The 17,454-nt window shown below is 40.0% G+C and overlaps 1 protein-coding gene across 2 annotated transcripts in view; it reads right to left on the bottom strand.

Annotated features, from left to right (window-relative positions):
• The window catches only part of SF3B3 (splicing factor 3b subunit 3), a 51,688-nt gene that overhangs the window by 17,429 nt on the left and 16,805 nt on the right, over positions 1-17,454 (bottom strand). For both annotated transcript variants that reach the window (XM_087419959.1, XM_087419960.1), the window contains exons 9-11: positions 11,930-12,095; positions 6,564-6,659; positions 3,414-3,486 (exon numbers count right to left, since the gene is read on the bottom strand). In XM_087419959.1, the coding sequence (XP_087276085.1) occupies positions 3,414-3,486; positions 6,564-6,659; positions 11,930-12,095 (335 nt within the window). The remainder of the gene's footprint in view (positions 1-3,413; positions 3,487-6,563; positions 6,660-11,929; positions 12,096-17,454) is intronic.

Genomic DNA, 17,454 nt, shown 5'->3' with positions numbered 1-17,454 from the left:
GGTTGTCTCTGAAATGGATGTCTTAACAGCTTACAACAAAACCAAAATCAGCCTCCACACAACAGCGAACTTAGAAGCTTTATTCCAGCTCTTAGTTTTTGAACTGGAAATTTCTGGTGTGTAAAAATAACAGGAACTGCTTAATTTTAACATTATATGAATATCATGTCCTTTCCCACATTCTCATTACTGAAACCTAAAAACTTAAAAGCTGTGCCAGACCCAATTAAAACCAAACAACAAAGGACTAACTGGCCAGGATTTCAGTCTCTTCCTTCCTTCAGTCAAAGGGAAACGGGGGACTTCCAGAAAAGAGACCATACAACTTTTAACTACATGCAAAGAAGAGGGGGAGAGAGGAAGGAGGGCTGCCCAGGGCCTTATCTTCCCTTTGACCCAAGGCTCCAGACTGTTCAGATATAAAAATAAAGAGATGCTCAGTGGACTTAAATAGGGTCTTACATTTGTTGGGCAATTCAACAAGTGGTAGAGCAATAACTAATATCTGAAAGCTGCTTTACCTCACAAATTTCCTCGAAATATCCATTTCCCTGTGAATACTAAGCAGACTATAACTTCTATCCTTTCCATTCTAGGCCAGGGGGACCTGTAGCAGATTAGCTGCTCTTATATCCTAGGGAGGTTAGAGGTTAAAAGTTGGAATTGAGAACAAAATCAAGCTTCAGTCAAGGTTAATGACTATGAACTATAAATATCCATGTTGCCTTTTTCCACGGGTTGCAAGTTTCATATAAAAGAACATTAGCTCATATCTCGGTGAAGAATCTACTAGAGTATAAGAATGCATCTTTGTCTCAGTTAAATAGGACTTCTATCTGTCTGAGCACTGCTGAAGCAGCCCACAGGAGAGGGAATGCTTTAGTCTTCTTTCCCCTGCCTTAGTATCTGAAGCTCAACAAACAGGTCACTCCAAAGGGTAAAGTAAGTGACCATCCAGATGATTTAAGCTTTCAATCTCATTCTCACTTAATACTCAGACTACTTGGTGCTTGTCTTGCCTCAGCACAGTCCTGATTATACTAAAAAAAAAAAAAAAAAAAAAAAGGGTATTGGGGGGTGCACGGCTTTCTCCAGGGCCTGATGGTTTCAGTCAGTACACCTGGAAGGTACAAAACTCCAAGGGAGAATATGAACTAATAGGGTTTTTTAGCTACAAGTTCTTTCAGCTTAGTGAAAGATTAATCAATCAAATCTTCCATGTTCTGTGGTACAAAGTAAGAGAAGCTGATTCCTGCCTCAGACCATTTAATATACAGGCAGATGGACGTGCATGTTTATAATGCACATGGACTGCCAACTGCAAAGTTACCCCCTGAGAGATGCCATCAGGGTAGCCTCAATATTTACTGCAGGTCCCTCTCCCTGCGTAAACTCTAAGACCCCAAGTAGACCCTAGCAGTAGGTACACACCTGTGGTGATCAGCACCTTCACCAGCCACCTGTGGAAGAGAAAAAAAGGCTTGGTATTGGTAGTGTGCATCACCAAGTACCAGCCAAGGTTAGTAGTTGCCTGGAAGACTGCAGCATGTGTGGACATGTGAGATGTCACTCAATAGTAACTTGGGGTATCTGGAAAGAGAATCAACAGAGAGAACCTGACCTGTTTTTGTGGGTGATCACCCAAATTATAGTTTCTAAAGAGTAAAATTTATTGGATGTAGTCTTTTCCTAGATTTTGGTATTTAGAAAAGAAAAATTTTCAGCTACGAGTTCCATCATGCAACATATGGCTTATCACTAACATCAAACGTTGTCCAAATAGCCTTTCCTGATTCTCAAACACATGCCCATTCCCTTTGCTCTAAATCATCCGGGCAACATGCTTGTGCCTTTCATCACACCAGAACACACATCAGTTTTGTATACTTCTTTTTTAGATGGCAAGTGCTCTGAGAGTAGGAATTCTATACTCTGAGTGCAAGGCGGGCACTAGAAAAATTGCAGGATAGGAGTATAAAACTTACCCTAAACAACCATCAAGACCCAGACTCTCACTGCAGGGTTAGTCAAACGACTATTGGATTGGGATTCAGGAGACAGGGCTTTCAGTCTCTATTACCTTGATGCACTATCTTGGGACTATAAACCCTGTGATTTTCTGCCTTGTTCATAAAAATGAGGGGTTAACTTTTTTCGTAAATCTAAATCTATCTTAAAATAAAGTTTAAGAAGTGGGGAAAAAAAACGAAGAGGAAGCACACTAGGTTTTATCTCAAAGAATCTTTCTAATTCAAACAGTCTAGCCAATGTTTTCAAAAGCCATAACATCAACTAGCTACCAAGCTAAAGGTGAACATCAACACTGAAAAGTTTCTTTATGTTTACACAAAATGAAGAAATCCTGCAAAACCAATCATCTAATAATTATCTTCTCAGCTAAAATGAACCTAATTTCCTATTCGCTTCTTCTTTCTACTCAGCTCAGATCTGATTCCAATGCCTCCATGAAAACAAAATCCACCAAAATGTCTATTCCACTAAAAGAAAGAGATTTCTCTCCTACACTCTTCCCAACTCCCTTAAATTTGTTCCATACAACCAGAACATCTAAGTATCTGGAAGATTTCCATCATTTTCTTGAAAAAGCTTTGTATGCTGGCCAGGGTGATCTTACTCAGCAGTCCCACATTCCTGAGGGAACAAGGGAAAACAAGGCCTAGGAACATAGAAATGACCTACAGCCCCAAAGAATCAAAGGGAAAATGAGAATTGAGTTTTATTTCTATTGGAACCAAAATTCAATTGTCACAAGACTTTCCTGCTGTTGCACTACTATGCATTTTCACGTAACTCTGAAAATTTTAGGATGAGGTAACCATTTTTATCCAGGAACTCAGACCCCCTCTCTCTCCTCCACCCCTTCTCCACCCACTCTAAAATTCTGATTCCATTTAGTTAATCTGTGCTTTCCTTAAGCACAACTACACCAACTGAGCAGGACTAATTAACAAGCTTTACTAAATCTCTTAATACCTAGAATAACACCTTCAATTCACTGTGGTTTCAGCACAATAGGAGAGAATACGGTTGAAGAAAAACGAAGCAGAAACTTTCCCTCACACCATACCTCTTACACAGATGGAACTAGTGTCTCAAAGATGAATATAGTCAAAGAACACCATACGTGACGGCTCTATGGTACTGAAGCGTATACGTATTGAATATTAACAGCCACCCTATGCAACCCTTACCCACGTGCACAAGAAGTAGTAATAGTAGGCGAAGGCATCCTGATTGGGAGAGCCTCAAAACATGGTGTCAGGCCAGAAAAAGTTTCTAGTATATGGTGCTGGATGAAGTGATATGGAAATACTATGAATGCAGCCTCTTAAGCCTTCTATTATCAATGGCACCCAGACCCTCATTTTGACTGTTAGGAAAGAGCTGCTTACCTTCTATGTGCCGACGCACTGTCCAGACAGCATTGGGGTTACCGGGTAGCTCAGAGACAGCCATTTCTGATACCTGACAGGAAAGGAGACAAACCACAGATCCAGTGAGCACAGAACTCAGCTCCTTGCCTACAACTATACTAAATAAAACGGTCTTAATATGGCAGTGCTCACTGTATGCTGGATTAAAAGAATGGAACCATCTAGTCAAAAGAGAACATAAGAGGGACCAACCCCATTGGCGTCAGAGTTAAGTTCAGCGCCTTGGGTTCGGGGGTTCAGATCCTGGGCGCAGACCTATACCACTCATCAGTCATGCTGAAGCAGTGACCCACATGTATATCAGGTGGAGGAAGACTGGGACAGATGTTGGCTCAGGGCTAATCTTTCTCAAGCCAGAAAAAAAGAGGAAGATTGGCAACAGATGTTAGCTCAGGGTAAATCTTCCTCAGGAAAAAAAAAAAAATGGTGAGAAAAAAACATAAGAAACAAAAAGGCTGGAGGTACTGGCAATCCCCATAAACAAACTTTAGCAAGTGACGGAAAGTCAAGAAGGATGGTTGTTGCAATCAAAACCATTCACTTCGTTCGGGTATGGCATGCCTGCATCCTCCTCAAAAAAAGAGTATGTGGGAATGAAACAGCCCATCTAAGTTGGCATCCCATTTCTTTTCCTAGCTCCCATGAGGCCAAATCCCGTCTCTCTTCATGGACCAATTCCAATGTCACATCCTTTAGGAAAAATCTTCCCTTATCCTCTTGGCTGGCAGTCATCTCTCCCTCCTCTAAGCTCTCAGACAAATCAATCACCACCTCTTACGGCACTTATTTAAAAAGTGATTTAAGGAATTGTTTTATCTTTCCTACTGGATTTTTATGCTCCTTAAGGTCAGAATCAAGAATCCTCTGAATGTTCCAAATGTTCTCAAACATGAGAGTAAATGAAATATCTAAGATGAACTCAAAATGATCTAGAGGGGGAAACTGGACGTAGGTTATACGTGAACTCTCTATACTATCTTTGCAATGTTTCTGTAAATCTAAAACCATTCTAAACTAAAAATTTTACTAAATATTTTTAAATGACCTAGAGACAATAAATTAGCTTAATATACTATACTGTATAACTACTTTTTATAGGAAGAACTCAAGTATATTCATGAAAGGCATTACCTTTTTTTTAGTTTACTAATATAGTAATAGCAAAAATACCTGATCATGGTAAAGGAGAATCCCAAAAAACTCCATCATCAATAAAATGTAAATTTCAGGTATGCTACATGCTATACCAAATGTAATATCTGATAGTGACCTTGCTCAACTGAGACCATAATCTAGCTAGATAACAAGGGTCAACAAATAGACATACACGAACAAAGCAATGTTCAACAATTTAAAAATATTTTACACATAACAAAGACTTTTGTAGAACTGGAAAAAAGTGGGAGGGGACAGGGACTCAAAAACAACGATCCTTAATTAAGTCCTTTATCTCTTACACTGTACACAAAATTTTCTGTTAACGCATATATGCATTTCTGGTGGAGAGTGCTTAGCTCTCATCAGATGTTCGATGGGATCCAACGAGCAGTAAGTAACTAATCAAGAACTACCGGTCTAAACTGGGTTCAAGTCATTGAAAATTTGGTGGCCTGATGAATATTTTAGCAGCCGAAAGTTTTTTGAATTCCCTGACATAGTAATAATACTAATAGCTAACATTTACTGAACAATTACTATATGCCAGACCTGGAGCTACATGCTTCACTGCATGATCTCAATTAATTCACACAATTCTTTAAGGCAAGTGCCATTATTAAGCTCATTTTACAGAAGAGGAAACAAAAGCTTAGTAATAGCTATTAAGTGGTAGATCCAGAATTAAAAACCAAGGTCATCTTGGCTGTGTTCTAATAAAAATTTATAAAAACAGGCAGTGGGCCTCTGTGAGCCTGTAGTTTTCCAACCCCAAGCTCTGAAAGCAAATTGTTGTAGGAAGCTTTATTTTACTCTTAAAAAAATCAAGTCCAGGGTACTTGCTAAAAGGCATCATCACAAGGACCACGATAAAAAGAAGATGTGGGGGGCCGGCCCCATGGCCTGGCGGTTAAGTGTGCGCACTCCACCACCGGTGGCCCAGGTTCGGAACCCGGGCGCGCACCGACGCACTGCTTATCCGGCCATGCTGAGGCAGCGTCCCACATACAGCAACTAGAAGGATGTGCAACTATGACATGCAACCATCTACTGGGTCTTTGGGGAAAAAAAGGAGGAAGATTGGCAATAGATGTTAGCTCAGAGCCGGTCTTCCTCAGCAAAAAGAGGAAGATTGGCATGGATGTTAGCTCAGGGCTGATCTTCCTCACCAAAAAAAAAAAAAAAAAAAAGATGTGGGATTTAAGAAGATAATTTTGAGGGTCTGTATCACTTAAAAGGTCTAACAATAAAAGATTCATTAAATATATTGATTCCACTGTGGTGGAATATTGCAGAAACAATAAAAATGACAGAACTTAAAAAGGCATAAGTAATAAGGAATAAATTTAGTAAGATACAAATACCTATACACAGTATTAATATAGTTAAAAATGAAAGTATCTAAAAAATTTGAATAAAGACCAAGACTAGAAGGTAATGGAGTAAAATGTTCGATGTAGATTTCCTAACCTCTGTGTTATGACTAATGAGCCTGGAACTAGCAGAGGTTGTTTTTTCCCTTTTATCCCCATTTGCCAATTTTTTAAAAGATGCCTATTGCACTAACACGTTAAGGAAAAGGAAATTTAAACTCTAAACTTTATGGAAATAGGGGAGGAAGTAAACACTTTTCTTTCACAGAAACCTTAAACGTATCTTTGGCTGCTTTGTCAATGCTTTCTTCTAAACCCTGTGATGATATAGAAATTCCAATCTTGGGCCGGCCCCGTGGCTTGGTGGTTGGGTTTGCACGCTCCACTGCTGGCAGCCCAGGTTCGGATCCCGGGCGCGCACTGACGCGCCGCTTCTCCGGCCATGCTGAGGCCACGTCCCACATGCAGAAACTGGAAGGATGTGCAGCTATGACATACAACTATCTACTGGGGCTTTGGGGGGAACATAAATAAATAAGTAAAATCTTTAAAAAAAAAAAAAAAAAAATTCCAACCTTACCTCAAGTCCATGCCTTAAGACTCTCAGAGATGATCGGGGTCCCCTACCACAGGCCACATACAGCTGTGGAGTATCTTCATTGGCCAGATCAGCTATCTGCGCAGAGAAAAAGTTAGGGAAAAAAATGTTTACTTCTGCTAAGTTTTCACACTCAATCCTGATGATTCTCAGGGAACAAATTACTTTTTAGTTTATTTAAGCTTATATATTGGCTACGGGCCCTGGGGGCATGAAGGGAAAATGCTCTAAAAAGCAAACCAGTTTGAAGCAGTAAGTTTTACCAACGAAGGCTTATATCAGTTCTTAAGTTAGCACAGGATTTTTTACACTTAGTGAAACAAAGTGCTATGTAACTTCGAACTGTAATTTAGCATTTCCTTCCAACTAAAACTACAGATTACAAACTATAATATTATCAGTACCTGTGACTGTCACCAATAAAAATCACATTTATTCATGTAACATTAAAGTTTACAGATACTTCCAATTATCATTTCCCTCATCACTACTTCAAAATTACATTTATTAGATCTGCTGTTAGACTGCACATGATTGGGCTGCCCTCTCCACAGATGCTCCTATGATGCAGCTGACCAACTACTGGCTAACTCTTCACCTGGTTATTCAGCCACCAAATGGGGAAGCCATGTATTCTCATACTCGTATCCCAGACATCTAGCTGCTTTCCAGTACAATTATTTGTTGATTAAAGTATGTGATAAGAGGTCAGTCATTTGTATTATAGTTCTGTCAAACTGCATGGTTCAAACAAAAATTCTTGACTGCCTGTAAGGCAGTGCAGCCTACTGTAACATGGATGAGCATATGGGATGTGAGTCTATACAGCCTTCACGCTGATCTCTTAAAAAAAAAATTAACTCACCCATTTTAAACGCACCATCTTGTTATTTAAAGCTTTAATAAAGAAGCACATATATTACTTTTTCACAACTTAAAAAATATTTTGCTATCTTGGCTATGTTTATTACTATATGCATTTAAAAATATTATTCACAGATAATGATGCCTCACTTTGGATCTATTATTCAGAGATCCAGATGCCTCACCAGGCTAGTAGAGATACATGGCACAAATAATGCTTATAGCCCTGCTATAGATACATGAACTTCCTGTTAATTTTACTCATGAGCTACAAACTATTTACATAATTATTTCCTCGAATTCCAGTGAAATGGGGGAAAAATCACTAATAATCAAATTAGAAACTGCTTATACTTATTTTCTATGGCCCTCAGGACTAACCCTTTCTCAAAAAGAAAAAACAAAAGCAGTTAATTTCAGAATGGTTAATTTTACCGGAAGAGTGCCTGAATGCTGATTTGTTTCCCTAGCACACAGTGAGCAAACCTCTCTCCCACTAGAAGTGTGATAACTAGACAAGACAGGGTGGTGCCTAATGGTCATTTGAACCCCAGCAATCCAGGACACAATGGCATGGTAAAATCCTGCCACAATTGAGCTCTAGTAGTGGGGGACACAATCCCCATCCTGGACCACTTCGGGTTTCTCTCTCAGGATGTAATTAAAAACGTTCCGTTAGTGACTGATCTCAAAATTCTCTGGAGTATTTTAAGGAGGAAATGAGTGTTAAAATGAGATAAACATAGATATTCATAGACTGTTAAGTAATAAAAGGTCAACTTCGGAATAGTGTAAAGTATATGAACCCATTTACATTAAAAAAAAAAAAAAGAAAGAAAAAAAAAAAATACAGGGGCCAGCCCGGTGGCGCAAGTGGTTAAGTGTGCGCGCTCCGCTGCAGCAGCCCGGGGCTCGCTGGTTCGGATCCCGGGCGCGCATCGACACACCACTTGTCAAGCCATGCTGTGGCAGCGTCCCATATAAAATGGAGGAAGATGGGCATGGATGTTAGCCCAGGGCCAGTCTTCCTCACCAAAAAAAGAGGAGGATTGGCAGATGTTAGCTCAGGGCCGATCTTCCTCACACACACACACAAAAAAGATACAGCATCACGGCGGAGTCAGTTGTTCCCTTACTCTCTTCCCTCAACCAGTGGGACATCCATTGACCAACAAAGGACTCCTTGCACAGCACACCAGAACACCTGAGATCCACACATCTATACATCTGAAGGCAGCGGTGACTCCAACGCCAGTCTCTCCAGCTGCAAGGGCTGCATCCAAAACACGGATACCACTAGCAGGGGCAGTGGTGCCCTGACCTGAGGTTTCAAAAGGCACACTGGCACACACTAGCAACTAGATGCTGCAGGAGCAGCAAGGCACTTGCAGCTTAGCTCCTGCCCTTCCCCCAGCAATTGCAGGTAGACACCTGCAGTGCGACCTGACCTAGCCCCCAGTGGCAGCACCCCCAACACCAGCTATATCAGCAGCAGGGGCTGCATACAAGACCTCAGACTCCTAGCAGCAACAGTGACACCTGTGAACCCAGCACCCCTGGGACAATGCTGCCAGCAACCCCAGAAAACCCGGAAGCAGTAGTGTAGGTGGTGCACAGGGCACCTGAGCCTGTGGAAAGCCCACAGAGAGCCAGTGGGGGAACACGAGAGCCAGGCAACTCCAGAAGCAGCAGAAACGCTCACAGCCTGGTGACCTCAGTAGTGACACCCAAGACTGTAGAAACATTTAAGCAGCAAGGCACCAGCAACCTCGGAGGCACAAGCAGCACAAGGAGGGCACTGACAATGCCTCTGGCAGTGGAGGGTGGAAAGTGCAGGTTGTCATATACAACCAGTAGCAGCTCAGAATCAAAGTAACCAGATCCGTATCCAAACAAGAAAGGTGTTTACTACCAAATGCATCAGCAGAGGATCAACTCATCAAGCACCATCAACAACTACAGTAAGGTGGTAGAACAGAAAGAAAATGACAACTCTTCAGAAACTTCAAGTCACAGATGATAGCAATCTAACTGACAGAGAATTCAAAAACAACTGCCATGAAGAAACTCAACAAGTTACAAGAAAACTCACTTCAATGAGCTCAGGAATAAAATTAATGAACAGAAACAGTAGTTCACCAAAGAGACTGAAACTCAAAAAAAAATAAACCAAAGAAATTCTAGAGATGAAGAACACATTTAATGAGATGAAAAATAAAGTAGACGGGCCGGCCCCCTGGCTTAGCGGTTAAGTGCGCACCCTCCACTACTGGCGGCCCGGGTTCGGATCCTGGGCGCGCACCGACGTACCGCTTGTCTGGCCATGCTGAGGCGGCGTCCCACATACAGTAACTAGCAGGATGTGCAACTACGACATACAACTATCTACTGGGGCTTTGGGGAGATGAAAGGGAAAAAAAAAAAAGGAGGAGGATTGGCAATAGATGTTAGCTCAGGGCCAGTCTTCCTCAGCGAAAAGAGGAGGATTGGCATGGATGTTAGCTCAGGGCTGATCTTCCTCACAAAAAAAAAAAAAAAGAAAGAAAGAAAAATAAAGTAGAAAGCACTGGAAATAGAGCAGACTATATGGAAGAGAGAATTAGCAAGTTCAAAGATAGAAACCTAGAAATGATTCAGGTGGAAGAGAAGACTAGACTAAGATTTTTTAAAAATTAGGAAATTCTACGAGAAATATCCGACTCAACTAGGAAAAGCAATGTAAGAATAATGGGTATCCCAGAAGGAGAAGAGAGGGAGAAAGGAGCAGAGAGCTTATTCAAAGAAACAACAGCTGAGAATTTTCCAAACCTGGAGGAGAAACTGGATATATAGTACAAGAAGCTAACAGAACTCCTAATTATCTCAACACAAAAAGACTTTCTGCAAGGCATATTATATTAAAATTGTCAACGACACAGAAAGATTATTAAGGGTGGCCAGAGAGAAGAAAATAACTTAGAAAGGAACCCCAATCAGGCTATCAGTGGATTTCCCAGCAGAATCTCTATAGGCTAGGAGAGAGTGGAATGATATATTCAAAATATTGAAAGACAAAAACTATCAGCCAAGAATACTCTATCCAGCAAAGTTAACCTTCAGATATGAAGGAGAAATAAAGGCTTTCCCAGACAAACAAAAGCTGAAGGAGTTCATCGCCACTAGCCCAGCCTTACAAGCAGTGTTTAAAGGAGCCCTCTTATCTAAAACAAAAAAGCAAAGGTTTACAAAGCTTTGAGCAAGGTGACAGACAGAATCATAAAATTTCAGCTCTATATCAGAATAGGTTATTCTGATATGATATAACTGATAATTATAAAAGCTAGAGGAAAAGAAAGCATCAAAAATTACTATAACCACTTCAATTTGGTAACAAACTCACAATACAAAAAAGGATAATTTGTGACAACAAAAACATAGAAGGGGAAGAGGAAAAGGAGGGAACATGCATAGGCTAATGGAGATAAGAAGCTATCAGCAGCAGCAGGACTATCTCATTTATGAGATCTTTTAGACAATCCTCATGGTAACCACAAAACCACCAAACTGAAATGGCAGACAAATACCATATGATATCACTCACATGTGGAAGATAGAAAAACAAACACATAGATACAGAGAACAGATTGGTAAGTTACCAGAGGGGAAGGGGTTGGGGGGAAGGTGAGAAGGGTAAAGGGGCACATACATATGGTGACAGACAGAAACTAGACTTTTGGTGGTGAACACCATGCAGTCTATACAGAAGCTGATATACAGTGATGTACACCTGAAATTTACATAATGTTATAAACCAGCGTGACCTCAATAAAATAGTAAAAAAGAAAAGAAAAATACAACACACACAAACACACAAACATATGCTTATTGATGCAGAGAAAATGCCTGGAAGCAATCACAAGAAGCTGTTATTAGCAGTAGCCTCAGTGGAATGGAGGATTGAAAAGATTGGGGGTAGGATTTTTACCTTTTGTCTGGTTTAAATTTTTACACTGAACAAGAGTTTTATAATTAAAAAAAAGTCCAGGGGCCAGCCTGGTGGTATAGTGATTAAGTTTGTGCACTCCGCTTCAGCAGCCCAGGGTTCGCGGGTTCAGATCCTGGGCGCAGACCTACACACCACTCATCAAGCCATGCTGTGGCAGCATCCCGTATACAAAATAGAGCAAGATGGGCACAGAGGTTAGCTCAGGGCTAACCTTCCTCAGCAAAAAGAGGAAGATGGGCAACAGATGTTAGCTCAGGGCCGATCTTCCTCACACACACACACACAAAAAAATCCAAGGATTTATGTAATGGTTTTTACTTCCCCAACTTCTACCTTTAGCTGCTTCACCTTTAAACTCGGGCAATTCCACAGACATGCAGATGAAACTGACTCTTAGACTAGATCTTAATTTAACTGGAGTTAAAACTTGAAACTCATTCAGATTCAAAAACAGTTGGCTGGCACTACTCATTGTGGAGGCGACTGGAAAGACCCACACCTGGCAAAACAAAATGGGAGAGAGGCTGTCCAACTCATCGACCAGCACAAGGTTTTTGAGTGGTCTTGGCTGAAAGAAGAACGTGTCTCCCTCTTCCAGAGGCATGGCAGATGAAAACTCAGGTTCTTCATCATCATCTCCAAGATGTGCAATTTGATATAAGTAACTGGGGAGAAGCAAACAAGACTTTAGTTAAAACATTTTCTGCCTGAAGATAACGTTTGCCATCAATGTAACGTTCATAAAGTACTTTACAAATGTCTAAGCAAAATTATAACATGCATTACTGAGTCAGCATCTACAGTTTGAAATCTCTGCTTATCTGAGTGAGGTTTTCTCTTTCTTTTTCTTAAGAAAGCAACAGGAATGAAGAAATTAAGACTACTGAATTCAAACTGGTACAATGGAAGGACCTTAGTATCACAGTGGTTAAAAGCACTGTGCTTCCCCTAGAGTGCCTGGGTTTGAATCCCAGCTCTGCTCCTTAACTAGCCACATGTTATTACTTAATCTCTCTGTGCCTCACTTACCTCATTTATAAAAGTGAATTCTATAGGAATGTACTATTTAATGAGTACTTAGTGCATGGCACTTAGTAAGCACAGTGTTTGTAAAACAACATGCAATATGGATAAAGAAAATCCATAACCATTTCCTATTTTAACCAATAACCAGGCCAAATCTAACAAAAAACAAGAATTGGTGGTGACCTTGCAAAAGCATGCAGATATTATAGTATTCTTTCCCAAAACAAAACATAAATGTATCCAGAGACAATAAGCAACAAAATCATCTTGCCCTTCTCCTGTCTGTCCTCTGGCTAATAATGCTTAGTGAACTGATTCAAAGGCAAACCACAAAAAAAAGAGGGAAAGTAACTTGAGAGTAGATAATCTGTAACAATATACCATCATAAACTGAGTGTGCACTGAGCTTCTGGGAAGCAGTTCAATTAAAATAAAACACCAAACTACCATTCATGTTTATTCTTTAAGTAATATACCAGACCTTCAACATAGAGCACTTGAAAAATATCAAGTATAGCTATTTAGAAGCAGGATAAAATGACTAAATCAGAGTCTGAAATACATAAGGTACTCAATAAATATTAGCCAAATAAATCTCAGCATTTAGCACTTTTGGTAAACATATCAGATTCTATACTCAATTACGAAAAAGCAAATAGGGTTATTATCCTTGAATAATTTACAAAAGCAGTGAGAAGATATGATACACATAAAAAGTTAACTAATACAAACTTCTTATTCAGACAAGATGTCTATACACAGACTACCTGTCAAAGATACCTTCAGCATCTAATAACTGCCAGATAACCAAAAAAATGCTGGGCACTATCGCCATCACAGGAAAGGTTGCTTTGGCTGAATCTCGGTAAAACAATTTCTATGACTATAGTGTTGTGCTTCAGAGGAGGGACTTTGGAACCAGATGGTCTGGGTTTGAGTTAGACTTAGTTGTGTGATCAAATTTCTTAAATTCTCTGTGATCCAGTTCCCTAAACTGGACATGGGATAATGGCACTGTCTCATAGGGAACGTTATGCATTAGTATTTGTAAAGTGCTTAGAACAGTGCTTAGAACATAGTAAACGCTAAACTAACTCTTTGATTGATAAATAAATGGGTTGCTTTACGATTAAATGAGTTAACACCCACAGCACATGTTTCTGATGCCCCAAATCACCACTCTTAAGTCTTCCAAATTTTAGCTGCAGCAGCAATGGATAATTTCTTACAAGCTCAAACCCATCTCACTCTAACAACCAGCCCACCTGAACACTGGTCTTTCCACTACTCTCTACCCCAAGAACTTCTATCCCATGGGAAGTTGCTGGAGCAACAAGATGTGCAGGAGAGATCGTGCCCCCAGTGGTAACTTTCAACCCAGGAGAGAGAGGAGTTGGTGGTGTTAACCTTCAGGTGGGCAATTCTAAGAGGCATTCTGCATGCTTCTCCCAGGTCTTAATAGAAGCAAGTTCCCACTGCCCACAGCAGGAATCTCAATAACATGCCCTTATATTGGCTTTTCCTCTTTCCCTATCTCTCCCCACTGATCCCTCACCCCTGCTTCCTGCAATTACCTCCCAATAATCTACCTGTACCCAAGTCCTTGTCTCAGGCTCTGCTTGCAGGGGAACTCAAACTAAGACAATTTAAGAAAAACATTTAGAACAGTGCCTGATACATACAGACAAGTGCTCAATAAACGTTCACTATTATTCTTCAGAACAAAGGGAACCACTGTCTGTAATATTCTTAAATCTTTTTAGAAGACTTAATAGACGATCAGGAAGTGAAATCTTCACCAACACACTATCTGCACAAGTTAATGAGCAAGAAGATAAAACCTTATATGTCTGCAGCTATTGCTTCCACCCACAGCCTTGTCAAGACAGGTTATTATCTAGTTTTTAATGTCTGCCAATCTGCTAGGTGAAAAAATGACACCTTATTTTGATTGGCATTCCTTCAATTACAATGAGCTTGAAATCTTTCTACATATCACACTTTCAGACCACTGGTATTTCCTTTACTGTGAAAGGCATACTCAAATCCTGTGCCCATTCTTCTATCGACTGAACTGCTTGTCTTTTTCTTAATGATTTTCAAGAGTTTATTAACTCGCCCTTTATCATGTACTGAGAGGAAAAAAGGTCCCTCATACACTGTTGGTGGGAATGTAAACTGATGTCATCTTTTCGGAGGAAAACTCGGCATTCCCTATCAAAATTTCACCCCACATTTAGGAATTTAAACTATGGCTTTATTCAGCTAACACACAAAGATATACCTACAATGTTCACTATGGCACTGTTTATAATAGCAAAAGATTAAACAAAATATCCATGAATAGGAGGCATGGCCATAAAATATTATGCAGCCATTAAAAATGTCTTCCAGGGGCCGGCCCGGTGGTGCAAGCAGTTAAGTGCGCAAGCTCCGCTGCAGCGGCCCAGGGTTCGCCAGTTCAGATCCTGGCGCGCACCACCGCACCCCTTCGAAAGCCATGCTGTGGTGGCGTCCCATATAAAGTGGAGGAAGATGGGCATGGATGTTAGCCCAGGGCCAGTCTTCCTCAGCAAAAGAAGAAGAGGACTGGCAGATGTCAGCACAGGGCTGATCTTCCTCACAATAAATAAATAAACAGATAGATAGATAGACAGACAGATAGATAAAGTAAATAAGTAAATAAATAAATAAAATATTAACATTATAAAAAAAAATGTCTTCTGTATACCAAATGCAATATATGGGGCTTGCTGGGATCCTGATCTGAACAAATCAACTTAAAAAATATTGAGACAATGGATAAATTTGAATACTAATTGGCTATTTGATTTTATTATGGAATTACTATTATTTGGGGGAGGTGGGGTATAAATAAAAGAAGACTGGCCATGGGTTGACCTCTGTTGAAGCTGAGTGATGGGCACATGTAAGTTCATTAATTATACTATTCTGTCTTCTTATGGACCTGTTAGAAGATTTTCATAATAAAAAATAAAAATTTTAAGTGAAAAATAAAGACTTATTGATGGGAAAAAATTTATGACATACTAAGTAGACTAATAATTTTTTATAGAATGATGCAGTTCTCTAAAATAAAATTACATATAAACACTAGAAAGTAAAAATACTGGAAGCATATACATATACAACAAAATGTTAAAGTGACTATTCTAGGATACTAGGATTATGGGTGATTTTTATTATTTATTTGCTCTTTTATTCATTTTCCAAAACTTTCTACATTACTAGAGTGAAATAACAAGAATCACAGTATTCAACACTTACTAAATGCTTACAACACAAAGTACTTATTAGTGCTTGGCATCTGTATTCTTACTAAATACCCACAAAACCCAATAAGGTATACACTATTACCATCCCCACTTGATAAATGAAAAAACTGAGGCATACTGCTAGAAAACATAAAGCCAAGATTATAATCCAGGCAGTGTGACTCCAGAGAATACACTATGCTCTACTGCCTCCACCAAAATGTCCCTGACCATTACTAAAGGATACTATGGAAAATTAGGCCGAGATGTGACTAAGCAATTAACAGAAGATAAACTGCTAGGCAAGCAAATGAAAAAAGTCCAGACTCTTTAATAAAATTTTTTCCCAACAAATTAGCAAAGCTTAAAATATATACATAGAGCTTCTTCAATTTACGATGGGGTTATGTCCCAATAAACCCATCGTAAGCTGAAAATGCATTTAATACACCTAACTGAACATCATAGCTTAGCCTAGCCTACCTTAAACATGCTCAGTGGGCTGGCCCGTGGCACAGCGGTTAAGTGTGCGCGCTCCGCTGCTGGAGGCCCGGGTTCAGATCCCGGGCGCGCACAGATGCACTGCTTGTCAGGCCATGCTGTGGCGGCATCCCACATAAAGTAGAAGAAGATCGCACGGATGTTAGCTCAGGGCCAGTCTTCCTCAGCAAAAGGAGGAGGATTGGCATGGATGTTAGCTCAGGGCTGATCTTCCTCAAAAACAAAAAAACAAACAAACAAAAAAAAACACAACTATATATATACACGTGTATATATATATATATATATATATATATATATACACGTGTATATATATATTAAAAAAACGTGTTCAGAACACTTATGTTAGCCTACAGTTGGGCAAAATCATCTAACACAAAGCCTATTTTATAATAAACTGTTGAATATCTCACATAATTTACTGAATACTCTACTGAAAGAATGGTTGTATGGGTACAGAATGGTTTTAAGTGTATTGGTTGTTTACCCTCCCGATCACGTGGCTGACTGGAGCTGTGGCTTGCTGCCACTGCCCAGCATTACAAGAGTATCACACCGCATGTCACTAGTCCATGAAAAGATTAAAAGTCGAAGTACACTTTCTATTCAATGCGTTTTGCTTTCCCACCATCACAAAGTCGAAAAATCATTAAGTTGAATCATCGTAAGTCAGGGGCTACCTGTATACCTAGTGTTGACAATATGTGGCAAAACAGGGGCCGGCCCCGTGGCTTAGCAGTTAAGTGCGTGCGCTCCGCTGCTGGCGGCCCGGGTTCGGATCCGGGCGCGCACCGACGCACCGCTTGTCCGGCCATGCTGAGGCTGCATCCCACATACAGCAACTAGAAGGATGTGCAACTACGAGATACAACTATCTACTGGGGCTTTGGGGGAAAAAATAAAATAAATAAAAATTAAAAAAATAAAAATTAAATATGTGGCAAAACAGACAACACACACTGCTGCAGAAGTTTAAACAAGCATAAACTTTTACCAATTCAGCAATGTTTCAAAAACTTTGAAACGGTGTATATTCTTTAATCTAGCAACCATATCCTTAAGAAAGTCTATCCAACAACAAATAAAAGTTTAAGTAAATCAACTCGAGCCCACATAATGGAATAGTGTATGGGTGTTAAAAGTGAGCTACACTCAACAAATGATGCTGGGACAACCGGATTTCCAAATGGAAAAGAATGAACCTGAACTCCTACCTCACACT

The sequence above is a fragment of the Ceratotherium simum genome, chromosome 30 (genome assembly GCF_057802395.1).
Source record: "Ceratotherium simum simum isolate JZ-2026a chromosome 30, ASM5780239v1, whole genome shotgun sequence".
Taxonomy (NCBI): domain Eukaryota; kingdom Metazoa; phylum Chordata; class Mammalia; order Perissodactyla; family Rhinocerotidae; genus Ceratotherium; species Ceratotherium simum.
The sequence above is the reverse complement of the archived record's forward strand: the minus strand, read 5'-3'. Positions and strand labels throughout refer to the sequence as shown.